The sequence below is a fragment of the Bombina bombina genome, chromosome 4 (genome assembly GCF_027579735.1).
Source record: "Bombina bombina isolate aBomBom1 chromosome 4, aBomBom1.pri, whole genome shotgun sequence".
Classification (NCBI taxonomy): domain Eukaryota; kingdom Metazoa; phylum Chordata; class Amphibia; order Anura; family Bombinatoridae; genus Bombina; species Bombina bombina.
In genome coordinates, this window is record NC_069502.1 from 1,221,170,263 (window position 1) to 1,221,187,336 (window position 17,074).

Genomic DNA, 17,074 nt, shown 5'->3' on the forward strand with positions numbered 1-17,074 from the left:
TTATATACATGTATATTTAGATGTTAATATGCTTATATACATATATATTTAGATGTTAATATGCTTATATACATATATATTTAGATGTTAATATGCTTATATACATATATATTTATGTGTTACTATGTGTATATACATACGATATATATTTATATGTTAATATGCTTATATACATATATATTTAGATGTTAATATGTGTATATACATATATATTTATGTGTTAATATGCTTATATACATATATATTTATGTGTTAATATGTGTATATACATATATATTTAGATGTTAATATGCTTATATACATATATATTTAGATGTTAATATGCTTATATACATATATATTTATGTGTTATTATGTGTATATACATATATATTTATGTGTTACTATGTGTATATACATATATATTTATGTGTTACTATGTGTATATACATATATATTTATGTGTTACTAGATGTATATACATATATATTTATGTGTTACTATGTGTATATACATATATATTTAAGTGTTACTATGTGTATATACATATATATTTGTGTGTTACTATGTGTATATAAATATATATTTATGTGTTACTATGTGTATATACATATATATTTATGTGTCACTATGTGTATATACATATATATTTATGTATTACTATGTGTATATACATATATATTTATGTGTTACTATGTGTATATACATATATATTTATGTGTTACTATGTGTATATACAGATATATTTATGTGTTACTATGTGTATATACATATATATTTATGTGTTATTATGTGTATATACATATATATTTATGTGTTACTAGATGTATATACATATATATTTATTTGTTACTATGTTTATATACATATATATTTAAGTGTTACTATGTGTATATACATATATATTTATGTGTTACTAGATGTATATACATATATATTTATGTGTTACTATGTGTATATACATATATATTTATGTGTTACTAGATGTATATACATATATATTTATGTGTTACTATGTGTATATACATATATATTTATGTGTTACTATGTTTATATACATATATATTTAAGTGTTACTATGTGTATAATCCTTGCAGGTTCCAGGATCTCCTTCACTGACAAGAATCTTTAGAAAGCGTCTGGACTCTACTGGAGGCAAAAAATATTTACTGGAAAATACAGCTCCTTATATCACAGAGCTCAGCAGAGAAATAACCCAGGTAACATAAAAAGTGTCATTTAGCACCATGTACATAATCATGTCCTTGTAGCAAACATTGTCACAAACCTCTGATTTTACGTCATGGGACACAGTTCTTCTTCAGCTGAATAAAAGCACCTTGTGAATGACCTAAAAATAAAATAAATAAGTAAGAGTCAGGCATTTTGTAACCTGATTTGTGCCTCCTACACATCCTGTGACTGTATTGCCATATAGATAGGAAGCATGATGCGACTATATACTGCGTTACACCTTGTCCGCCCGCATGTTCATAAACAAGGGCCTAAAAACTCATTACATGTATCATAAAGAGACCTTCAAAACCAGAGCATCTTATTGTATGAGACAGCTATTATAATTTAAGGTCGGGAAATTTCAGAAGAGCTGGTGATCAGTATACAACTAAATCAGTAAAAAAAGCAAAAGAAAAAGATGTACAATGCAAAAGATAAAACCACAAACTATTCACAACTCTTTTTAATCATTAAGGTGTTAGAAAACTGCAGTCTAACGGGTTCTGGCGTACTTAGCGTAGTCATATCTCTGTATTATTTATAACACAACATGATCATAGGGAATGGAGGGCTAGAGTACAAGTGGAGCGCTAATTTAAACCGCCCATTTACTAATGACCAATAAGTAACCAGCCATTACAAGTGGATGCTTGTTGCTACCCGAAGCTTGCAGTAGCAATTAGTGCTTTGAAAATTAACCAGAGATCAGATCTCTGCTTAATTTTCAAAAAGTGCTCATTTGGCCCCAAATTAAATTATATTGTAAGTATATTTAATAAAAAAAATAACTTTACAAAGCAGTTTTTAGGGTTTAAAGTTTAGAGGTGTTTACATTGCAGTCTACAGGAACTGTGTGTTCCCTGTAAATATATATTTATATGCTTATATACATATATATTTATATGTTACTATGTGTATATACATATATATTTATGTGTAACTATGTGTATATACATATATATTTATGTGTTACTATGTGTATATACATATATATTTATGTGTTATTATGTGTATATACATATATATTTATGTGTTACTATGTGTATATACGTATATATTTATGTGTTACTATGTGTATATACATATATATTTATGTGTTATTATGTGTATATACATATATATTTATGTGTTACTATGTGTATATACATATATATTTATGCGTTACTATGTGTATATACATATATATTTATGTGTTACTATGTGTATATACATATATATTTATGTGTTATTATGTGTATATACATATATATTTATGTGTTAGTATGTGTATACATATATATTTATCTGTTAGTATGTGTATATACATATATATTTATGTGTTACTATGTGTATATACATATATATTTATGTGTTATTATGTGTATATACAGATCTATTTATGTGTTACTGTGTGTATATACATATATATTTATGTGTTACTATGTGTATATACATATATATTTATGTGTAACTATGTGTATATACATATATATTTATGTGTTACTATGTGTATATACATATATATTTATGTGTTATTATGTGTATATACATATATATTTATGTGTTACTATGTGTATATACGTATATATTTATGTGTTACTATGTGTATATACATATATATTTATGTGTTATTATGTGTATATACATATATATTTATGTGTTACTATGTGTATATACATATATATTTATGCGTTACTATGTGTATATACATATATATTTATGTGTTACTATGTGTATATACATATATATTTATGTGTTATTATGTGTATATACATATATATTTATGTGTTAGTATGTGTATACATATATATTTATCTGTTAGTATGTGTATATACATATATATTTATGTGTTACTATGTGTATATACATATATATTTATGTGTTATTATGTGTATATACAGATCTATTTATGTGTTACTGTGTGTATATACATATATATTTATGTGTTACTATACTTATATACATACATATATATTTATGTGTTACTATGCTTATATACATATATATTTATGTGTTACTATGTGTATATACATATATATTTATGTGTTACTATGTGTATATACATATATATTTATGTGTTACTATGTGTATATACATATATATTTATGTGTTATTATGTGTATATACATATATATGTATGTGTTAGTATGTGTATATACATATATATTTATGTGTTACTATATGTATATACATATATATTTATGTGTTACTATGTGTATATACATATATATTTATGTGTTAGTATGTGTATATACATATATAGTTATGTGTTATTATGTGTATATACATATATATTTATGTGTTACTATGTGTATATACATATATATTTATGTGTTACTATGTGTATATACATATATAGTTATGTGTTATTATGTGTATATACATATATATTTATGTGTTACTATGTGTATATACATATATATTTATGTGTTACTATGTGTATATACATATATAGTTATGTGTTATTATGTGTATATACATATATATTTATGTGTTACTATGTGTATATACATATATATTTATGTGTTACTATGTGTATATACATATATATTTATGTGTTACTATGTGTGTATACATATATATTTATGTTACTATGTGTATATACAGATATATTTATGTGTTACTATGTGTATATACATATATATTTATGTGTTAGTATGTGTATATACATATATATTTATGTGTTAGTATGTGTATATACATATATATTTATGTGTTACTATGTGTATATACATATATATTTATGTGTTACTATGTGTATATACATATATATTTATGTGTTACTATGTGTATATACATATATATTTATGTGTTACTATGTGTATATACATATATATTTATGTGTTACTATGTGTATATACATATATATTTATGTGTTACTATGTGTATATACATATATATTTATGTGTTACTATGTGTATATACATATATATTTATGTGTTACTATGTGTATATACATATATATTTATGTGTTACTATGTGTATATACATATATATTTATATGTTACTATGTGTATATACATATATATTTATATGTTACTATGTGTATATACATATATATTTATATGTTACTATGTGTATATACATATATATTTATGTGTTATTATGTGTATATAAATATATATTTATATGCTTATATACATGTATATTTAAGTGTTAATATGCTTATATACATATATATTTATGTGTTACTATGTGTATATACATATATATTCATGTGTTACTATGTGTATATACATATATATTTATATGTTACTATGTGTATATACATATATATTTATATGTTACTATGTGTATATACATATATATTTATGTGTTACTATGTGTATATACATATATATTTAGTGTTACTATGTGTATATACAGATATATTTATGTGTTACTATGTGTATATACATATATATTTATGTGTTACTATGTGTATATACATATATATTTATGTGTTACTATGTGTATATACATATATATTTATGTGTTACTATGTGTATATACATATATATTTATGTGTTAGTATGTGTATATACATATATATTTATGTGTTAGTATGTGTATATACATATATATTAAACTATGTGTATATACATATATATTTATGTGTTAGTATGTGTATATACATATATATTTATGTGTTAGTATGTGTATATACATATATATTTATGTGTAACTATGTGTATATACATATATATTTATGTGTTACTATGTGTATATACATATATATTTATGTGTTACTATGTGTATATACATATATATTTATGTGTTACTATGTGTATATACGTATATATTTATGTGTTACTATGTGTATATACATATATATTTATGTGTTATTATGTGTATATACATATATATTTATGTGTTACTATGTGTATATACATATATATTTATGCGTTACTATGTGTATATACATATATATTTATGTGTTACTATGTGTATATACATATATATTTATGTGTTATTATGTGTATATACATATATATTTATGTGTTAGTATGTGTATACATACATATTTATCTGTTAGTATGTGTATATACATATATATTTATGTGTTACTATGTGTATATACATATATATTTATGTGTTATTATGTGTATATACAGATCTATTTATGTGTTACTGTGTGTATATACATATATATTTATGTGTTACTATACTTATATACATACATATATATTTATGTGTTACTATGCTTATATACATATATATTTATGTGTTACTATGTGTATATACATATATATTTATGTGTTACTATGTGTATATACATATATATTTATGTGTTACTATGTGTATATACATATATATTTATGTGTTATTATGTGTATATACATATATATGTATGTGTTAGTATGTGTATATACATATATATTTATGTGTTACTATATGTATATACATATATATTTATGTGTTACTATGTGTATATACATATATATTTATGTGTTAGTATGTGTATATACATATATAGTTATGTGTTATTATGTGTATATACATATATATTTATGTGTTACTATGTGTATATACATATATATTTATGTGTTACTATGTGTATATACATATATAGTTATGTGTTATTATGTGTATATACATATATATTTATGTGTTACTATGTGTATATACATATATATTTATGTGTTACTATGTGTATATACATATATAGTTATGTGTTATTATGTGTATATACATATATATTTATGTGTTACTATGTGTATATACATATATATTTATGTGTTACTATGTGTATATACATATATATTTATGTGTTACTATGTGTGTATACATATATATTTATGTTACTATGTGTATATACAGATATATTTATGTGTTACTATGTGTATATACATATATATTTATGTGTTAGTATGTGTATATACATATATATTTATGTGTTAGTATGTGTATATACATATATATTTATGTGTTACTATGTGTATATACATATATATTTATGTGTTACTATGTGTATATACATATATATTTATGTGTTACTATGTGTATATACATATATATTTATGTGTTACTATGTGTATATACATATATATTTATGTGTTACTATGTGTATATACATATATATTTATGTGTTACTATGTGTATATACATATATATTTATGTGTTACTATGTGTATATACATATATATTTATGTGTTACTATGTGTATATACATATATATTTATGTGTTACTATGTGTATATACATATATATTTATGTGTTACTATGTGTATATACATATATATTTATGTGTTACTATGTGTATATACATATATATTTATATGTTACTATGTGTATATACATATATATTTATATGTTACTATGTGTATATACATATATATTTATGTGTTATTATGTGTATATAAATATATATTTATATGCTTATATACATGTATATTTAAGTGTTAATATGCTTATATACATATATATTTATGTGTTACTATGTGTATATACATATATATTCATGTGTTACTATGTGTATATACATATATATTTATATGTTACTATGTGTATATACATATATATTTATGTGTTACTATGTGTATATACATATATATTTATGTGTTACTATGTGTATATACATATATATTTAGTGTTACTATGTGTATATACAGATATATTTATGTGTTACTATGTGTATATACATATATATTTATGTGTTACTATGTGTATATACATATATATTTATGTGTTACTATGTGTATATACATATATATTTATGTGTTACTATGTGTATATACATATATATTTATGTGTTAGTATGTGTATATACATATATATTTATGTGTTAGTATGTGTATATACATATATATTAAACTATGTGTATATACATATATATTTATGTGTTAGTATGTGTATATACATATATATTTATGTGTTAGTATGTGTATATACATATATATTTATGTGTTACTATGTGTATATACATATATATTTATGTGTTAGTATGTGTATATACATATATATTTATGTGTTAGTATGTGTATATACATATATATTAAACTATGTGTATATACATATATATTTATGTGTTACTATGTGTATATACATATATATTTATGTGTTACTATGTGTATATACATATATATTTATGTGTTACTATGTATATATACATATATATTTATGTGTTATTATGTGTATATACATATATATTTACGTGCTATTATGTGTATATACAGATATATTTACGTGTTATTATGTGTATATACATATATATTTACGTGTTATTATGTGTATATACATATATATTTAAGTGTTAATATGCTTATATACATATATATTTATGTGTTATTATGTGTATATACATATATATTTACGTGTTATTATGTGTATATACATATATATTTATGTGTTATTATGTGTATATACATATATATTTATGTGTTATTATGTGTATATACATATATATTTATGTGTTACTGTGTGTATATACAGATATATTTATGTGTTACTATGTGTATATACATATATATTTATGTGTTATTATGTGTATATACATATATATTTATGTGTTACTATTTGTATATACATATATATTTATGTGTTATTATGTGTATATACATATATATTTACGTGTTATTATGTGTATATACATATATATTTATGTGTTATTATGTGTATATACATATATATTTACGTGTTATTATGTGTATATACATATATATTTAAGCGTTAATATGCTTATATACATATATATTTATGTGTTATTATGTGTATATACATATATATTTAAGTGTTAATATGCTTATATACATACATATATATTTAACTGTTAATATGCTTATATACATATATATTTAAGTGCTAATATGCTTATATACATACATATATATTTAAGTGTTAATATGCTTATATACATACATATATATTTAAGTGTTAATATGCTTATATACATATATATTTAAGTGTTAATATGCTTATATACATACATATATATTTAAGTGTTAATATGCTTATATACATATATATTTAAGTGTTAATATGCTTATATACATACATATATATTTAAGTGTTAATATGCTTATATACATATATATTTAAGTGTTAATATGCTTATATACATACATATATATTTAAGTGTTAATATGCTTATATACATATATATTTAAGTGTTAATATGCTTATATACATATATATTTAAGTGTTACTATGTGTATATACATATATATTTATGTGTTACTATGTGTATATAAATATATATTTATGTGTTACTATGTGTATATACATATATATTTATGTGTTACTGTGTGTATATACATATATATTTATGTGTTAGTATGTGTATATACATATATATTTATGTGTTACTATGTGTATATACATATATATTTATGTGTTACTATGTGTATATACATATATATTTATGTGTTATTATGTGTATATACATATATATTTATGTGTTACTATGTGTATATACATATATATTTATGTGTTAGTATGTGTATATACATATATATTTATGTGTTACTATGTGTATATACATATATATTTATGTGTTACTATGTGTATATACATATATATTTATGTGTTACTATGTGTATATACATATATATTTATGTGTTACTATGTGTATATACATATATATTTATGTGTTATTATGTGTATATACATATATATTTATGTGTTACTATGTGTATATACATATATATTTATGTGCTACTATGTGTATATACATATATATATTTATGTGTTACTATGTGTATATACATATATGTTTATGTGTTATTATGTGTATATACATATATATTTATGTGTTACTATGTGTATATACATATATATTTATGTGTTACTATGTGTATATACATATATATTTATGTGTTACTATGTGTATATACATATATATATTTATATGTTATTATATGTATATACATATATATTTATGTGTTACTATGTTTATATACATATATATTTATGTGTTACTATGTGTATATACAGATATATTTATGTGTTACTATGTGTATATACATATATATTTATGTGTTACTATGTGTATATACATATATATTTATGTGTTATTATGTGTATATACATATATATTTATGAGTTAGTATGTGTATATACATATATATTTATGTGTTACTATGTGTATATACATATATATTTATGTGTTACTATGTGTATATACATATATATTTATGTGTTAGTATGTGTATATACATATATATTTATGTGTTACTATGTGTATATACATATATATTTATGTGTTAGTATGTGTATATACATATATATTTATGTGTTATTATGTGTATATACATATATATTTATGTGTTATTATGTGTATATACATATATATTTATGTGTTAGTATGTGTATATACATATATATTTATGTGTTGCTATGTGTATATACATATATATTTATGTGTTATTATGTGTATATACATATATATTTATGTGTAACTATGTGTATATACATATATATTTGTGTGTTGCTATGTGTATATACATATATATTTATGTGTTAGTATGTGTATATACATATGTATTTGTGTGTTACTATGTGTATATACATATATATTTATGTGTTACTATGTGTATATAAATATATATTTATGTGTTACTATGTGTATATAAATATATATTTGTGTGTTACTATGTGTATAATTTCAAGTAACAAATGTAGGTAGCAAGAGTATTCACTGTAAGTTTGTCCTGTACGCTAATAGTTGCGTTGTGTTAGTGAAGCTTCTTAGCCTTAAGGTACAGTTAGGATGGCGGTCTTAGAGCAACTAATTAATAGTATGGTAATCAGTCCTGTTTATCAAACAGCAGATACACTGTTTACACAAAGTTCATAGGTAGGTCGGTATGTAGCGGACACAAGCTCATGTGCTGGCTGTAACAAACAAATCCCAAAATTTGGGCTCGGCGGCCCTTCCCGGATAAATGCAGTTATCAAGCGCTGTGCACCATACAGAGATATATTGCCACGGCGGGCCCTCGCTACATACCTGTTCCCATACTTCAGTTCCGTGTCAGGATCCTTCTCTAGGTAGCGTGTACGGGTGTTTGCCGGAGACTCGCAGGGAAACCAGGTTCCGCTCCTTGACCCTTCCACTTGCTTACGCTCCTGAGCCCCAGATTCCTCTGTTCGATCCAACTTGCGGTACGTCAGTGACGTCACGGACAGGTGTGTGCTTGCCAGCCAATCCTATTGCGACTTCGATAGACCTGATTCGGCGTGGTGCAAATGGCAAGTAGATAATTTTCAAAGAACAAGAGAGCACCAACGACGTTAAGTAAAACAAAATTCTTTATTTCAAAAGGTTAAAAAATGTTACAGGACAGCAGTACCCTGTAATTAGTTAGATCAAGTGTAGAAAAATTGGCTTACGCGTTTCAGCATATAGCCGTAGTCATAGCCTGTCATTTTGTAATACACTTCGGTTTAAAAAGTACTGCCTAAAATGTTATTGGTTATCCAAACTCCACCTCTAACTAATTAGCCAATGCCAGGTTGGGATTTTGTTGTTAGTGTTCAGCACAGTCATTGATTGCGAAAGCATATGTAAAATATTAAAACAAAGAAATCTAATAGTTAACTATGTTACATTGTACCTATCCTTATTAACCGAGTATTTTGTATATTGTATCAAGCAACCGACTACTATATATAATGGTTGCTATACTCCAACAAGGATTGAGAGTAACTAGGGAATATGTTATAAGAGAGCAATACTAACTTACCCACTATAATAGCAACATGGCTTAACGCAGGATAATAGGACACACAGTTTATTTAGAACACATCATTCACTTATATCCACAGTGTATCTTTCATATTGAGTTTTGTTTTGTTATTTGTCAGCACATATGCCCTGTTAATAGGGTTTATTGTGTACATATGCTTTCGCAATCAATGACTGTGCTGAACACTAACAACAAAATCCCAACCTGGCATTGGCTAATTAGTTAGCGGTGGAGTTTGGATAACCAATAACATTTTAGGCAGTACTTTTTAAACCGAAGTGTATTACAAAATGACAGGCTATGACTACGGCTATATGCTGAAACGCGTAAGCCAATTTTTCTACACTTGATCTAACTAATTACAGGGTACTGCTGTCCTGTAACATTTTTTAACCTTTTGAAATAAAGAATTTTGTTTTACTTAACGGCGTTGGTGCTCTCTTGTTCTTTGAAAATTACTATGTGTACATACATATATATTTACGTGTTAGTATGTGTATATACATATATATTTATGTGTTACTATGTGTATATACATATATATTTATGTGTTACTATGTGTATATACATATATATTTAAGTGTTAATATGCTTATATACATATATATTTATGTGTTATTATGTGTATATACATATATATTTAAGTGTTAATATGCTTATATACATATATATTTAAGTGTTAATATGCTTATATACATATATATTTAAGTGTTAATATGCTTATATACATATATATTTAAGTGTTAATATGTGTATATACATATATATTTATGTGTTACTATGTGTATATACATATATATTTATGTGTTATTATGTGTATATACATATATATGTATGTGTTAATATGTGTATATACATATATATTTAAGTGTTAATATGCTTATATACATATATATTTAAGTGTTAATATGCTTATATACATATATATTTAAGTGTTAATATGTGTATATACATATATATTTATGTGTTGTTATGTGTATATACATATATATTTATGTGTTATTATGTGTATATACATATATATTTATGTGTTATTATGTGTACATACATATATATTTAAGTGTTAATATGCTTATATACATATATATTTATGTGTTATTATGTGTATATACATATATATTTAAGTGTTAATATGCTTATATATATATATTTATGTGTTATTATGTGTACATACATATATATTTAAGTGTTAATATGCTTATATACATATATATTTATGTGTTAGTATGTGTATATACAGATATATTTATGTGTTAGTATGTGTATATACATATATATTTATGTGTTACTATGTGTATATACATATATATTTATGTGTTATTATGTGTATATACATATATATTTAAGTGTTAATATGCTTATATATATATATATATTTAAGTGTTAATATGCTTATATACATATATATTTAAGTGTTAATATGCTTATATACATATATATTTATGTGTTATTATGTGTATATACATATATATTTATGTGTTATTATGTGTACATACATATATATTTAAGTGTTAATATGCTTATATACATATATATTTATGTGTTATTATGTGTATATACATATATATTTAAGTGTTAATATGCTTATATATATATATATATATATTTAAGTGTTAATATGCTTATATACATATATATTTATGTGTTACTATGTGTATATACATATATATTTATGTGTTACTATGTGTATATACATATATATATTTATGTGTTACTATGTGTATATACATATATATTTATGTGTTACTATGTGTATATACATATATATTTATGTGTTATTATGTGTATATACATATATATTTAAGTGTTAATATGCTTATATACATATATATTTAATATGTGTATGTGTGTATATACATATATATTTATGTGTTACTATGTGTATATACATATATATTTATGTGTTACTATGTGTATATACATATATATTTATGTGTTACTGTGTGTATATACATATATATTTATGTGTTACTATGTATATATACATATATATTTATGTGTTAGTATGTGTATATACATATATATTTATGTGTTACTATGTGTATATACATATATATTTATGTGTTACTGTGTGTATATACATATATATTTATGTGTTACTATGTGTATATACATATATATTTATGTGTTACTATGTGTATATACATATACATTTATGTGTTATTATGTGTATATACTTATATATTTATGTGTTAGTATGTGTATATACATATATATTTATGTGTTAGTATGTGTATATACATATATATTTATGTGTTACTATGTGTATATACATATATATTTATGTGTTATTATGTGTATATACATATATATTTATGTGTTATTATGTGTATATATATATATATTTAAGTGTTAATATGCTTATATACATATATATTTATGTGTTACTATGTGTATATACATATATATTTAAGTGTTAATATGCTTATATACCTATATATTTAATATGTGTATGTGTGTATATACATATATATTTATGTGTTATTATGTGTATATACATATATATTTATGTGTTATTATGTGTATATACATATATATTTATGTGTTATTATGTGTATATACATATATATTTATGTGTTAGTATGTGTATATACATATATATTTATGTGTTATTATGTGTATATACATATATATTTAAGTGTTAATATGCTTATATATATATATATTTAAGTGTTAATATGCTTATATATATATATATTTAAGTGTTAATATGCTTATATATATATATATATATATATATATATATATATATATATATATATTTAAGTGTTAATATGCTTATATACATATATATTTAAGTGTTAATATGCTTATATACATATATATTTAAGTGTAAATATGCTTATATACATATATATTTAAGTGTAAATATGCTTATATACATATATATTTAAGTGTTAATATGCTTATATACATATATATTTAAGTGTAAATATGCTTATATACATATATATTTAAGTGTAAATATGCTTATATACATATATATTTAAGTGTAAATATGCTTATATACATATATATTTAAGTGTTAATATGCTTATATACATATATATTTAAGTGTAAATATGCTTATATACATATATATTTAAGTGTAAATATGCTTATATACATATATATTTAAGTGTTAATATGCTTATATACATACATATTTAAGTGTTAATATGCTTATATACATATATATATTTAAGTGTTAATATGCTTATATACATATATATTTAATATGTGTATGTGTGTATATATATATATCCAATTGGAGCCTATGGAAGTGCGCTCTATTGAGCCCAAAGCTTCCATGCAATGTGAATGTGAGCTCACATTTGCATTGCAGGGCCACTTAAAATACCAACGCACAATTGAGTGTGCTGGTATTATGAGTGGAGTGCAAATATTGCGCTTGACTTGTAATCTGGCACTAAATGTATATATATCAATAGAGTTAATGAGCAGTTTGCATAGAACAAAAGCTAAACAAAATCTACTGACTAAAGCAATATAGCATTTAAATTGTGCAATAATGTGACACCTAGATGCATGAACTGATGGCCAGATGCAGGGTGTATTTTACGCGGGCAGCAGGACAACTTGGCGTGATGATGCCTTGCAGCTCTCAGGAGGGGAAATGGTCTACAACTGGTCTAAAGGTGACATGCAGAAGGGGTTAATCACTGATACTGCTTATCTGTTTGTCTGTAACAAATGGGCTGTATATTTGTTACAGTGTAGGAAAAACACATTCAGTACAATGTGACCTTATAGCCGCAATACAAACACAAAATAAAAAAGCCATTTATTCCTAAGGAAAACCTCCCAGATAGTGCAAAGCTGAAGAAACGTGACAAAGACGTTACTATCTTCTATGTGATATAAATATCCTTTCACCAAATCTTCCGCAAACAAAGAGACCACAGCAAAAGATAAATATGTTTATTTGAATAACAAAATGACTTTAAATACATAATATATTTACCAGTATAATAATTACATCTAATAAACTGTATATTATACGTCCATCTCCCACAGCTCTCATAGGTTTATTATTAAATAGTTTTTTTTGTTCTTTATGAACAATGGTGATCACATACATAGCGCTATATAGGGGTTCAGTGGCAGTTTTATGGGCGTTATATGGGAGTAACCGTTATTTTAATGGGCAAACATTGCTGGGAGTTTCTCATTTTAAGAGGAATATCCTCTATGTAAGATGCACTTTTTCACCCATATCGGTGTCGCCAGCCTCACAGTGGAGAGATTTTTATTGTAAGAAATCTAGTGAATGTGCAGTTAGTTTACAGATGTATTGGGGCCTATTTAACAAAGGTCTGTCGGACCTGATTAGACAGTGCGGATCAGGTCCGACAGACCTCACTGAATGCGGAGAGCAAAACGCTCTCCGTATTCAGCATTGCACCAGCAGCTCTTGTGAGCTGCTGATGCAACGCCGCCCCCTGCAGATTGGCCGCCAGCAGGGGGGGGTGTCAATCAACGGGTTGAATTGCAGTGATGTCTGTCCGCCTCCTCAGAGCGCTGAGAAGAGACCGTTGCTTCATAACTGCTGTTCCTGACGAGCCTGCAGGCTCGCCAGAAACACGGGGCATCAAGCTCCATCCGGAGGTTGATAAATGGGCCCCATTATCAGAACTATCACTACACAGAGACCATTTTTATTTTTAGTTAACGCACATGCTATGTTGTGTAAACAGGATTTAAAGACACACCCAAATGTTGCTCAGACAGTGATGCCTATTGTTCTCTAAGGAAGGCACATAGCTACTCTTCGGGCCACCTCGCTTTTTTATTAAATATCGCTGGTTGTGCAGATTGCTAGACTGGCGAGAAAAAAAGACCATTTGTTGTGGGTCTGACGATCCTTTTATCAAAAGAACCAAAGTCAGTTGAAAAATGACATAGGGGCCGATTTATCAAGGGGCGAATGACCCCTGATGCCCTTGTTTCTGAAACAGCAGTTATGAAGCAGCGGTCTTAAGACCGCTGCTGGTCCGCTGCCTCTGAGGCTGCGGACATCAATCCGCACGATCCTATACAATTGGGTTGATTGACACCCCCTACTAGCGACCGATTGGCCGTAAATCTGCAGGGGGCGGCATTGCACAAGCAGTTCACCAGGATTGCTTGTGCAATGTTAAATGCCGACAGTGTATGCTGTTGGCATTCAGCGATTTCTGTCGGACATGATACGCTACAGCGTATCATGTTGGACAGACATTGATAAATCAGCAGAATCCACAGGGGAAGACAGCACACTCATCACAATGGGGCACGGAAAAAGGACTAGCGAGGTCCAATCACACTGTAATACTTCAAAATTTTCCAGCCTCCAAATAATCAATAAAAGACCTTTATTTCTTCAAGCAGGGTCCATCAGAAAAAACCTGCTTGAAGAAATAGAGGTATTTTATTGATTATTTGGAGGCTGGAAATTTTTGAAGTATTAGTCAAATATAAAAACCTCATTAGTTTGCAAGCATAATGTTATCAAACAGGGTGTAACTAGATGTCACACAAACGCTGTGCTGAGGACGCCATTTCTGGCAGTTTGCAGCGGCTGAGCCAGCATCACATAGGGGCAATAGAAACTGCTTCTCTTTGACTCTCCCAGAAGATTTGCACTTGCACAGACTTCCTCTGCTAATATAATGTAATACTGTGAGAACTATCTTGGGAACCCTGTCACCATATTGTAAAGATAAATCCTTTACCTAATCTGTGAGCCCTTTTACTTGGGGGGGACACGAGTGGCAAAACATGATGCAGATAAAGCCTGTGCCCCACTAGGCCGCCCTGTACTGATTAGGGCTAGAAGGGCCGCTTAGAGCTGCATTCCCAGTCTCAATTGAGACCTCTGACACCCCTATATTTAGGTACATAGGACAACAAAGAATGATGTCACTGCCCTGTGAATTACCCTGGCACACACATCATGCCCTGCTCATTACCCTGGCACACACATCATGCCCTGAGCATTACCCTGGCACACACATAATGCCCTGTGCATTACCCTGGCACACACATCATGCCCTGCGCATTACCCTGGCACACACAATGCCCTGCGCCAGTGGCGTAGCGTGGCTTCTCAGCGCCCAGGGCAAGGCAAGAATTGCGCCCCCCTAATCCATTAGCACTGACTGAGTCTCTTCCACCAGTACAGTAGGGATTGGCAAATTTGCTTTGAATATAGGAGACAGCTCAACAACTTAGGA

The 17,074-nt window shown here is 25.5% G+C and overlaps 1 protein-coding gene across 1 annotated transcript in view; it reads left to right on the forward strand.

Annotated features, from left to right (window-relative positions):
* The window catches only part of LOC128658209 (uncharacterized), a 140,163-nt gene that overhangs the window by 52,705 nt on the left and 70,384 nt on the right, over window positions 1–17,074 (forward strand). The window contains exon 3 of the mRNA XM_053712739.1: window positions 1,077–1,199. Within this exon, the coding sequence (XP_053568714.1) occupies window positions 1,077–1,199 (123 nt within the window). The remainder of the gene's footprint in view (window positions 1–1,076; window positions 1,200–17,074) is intronic.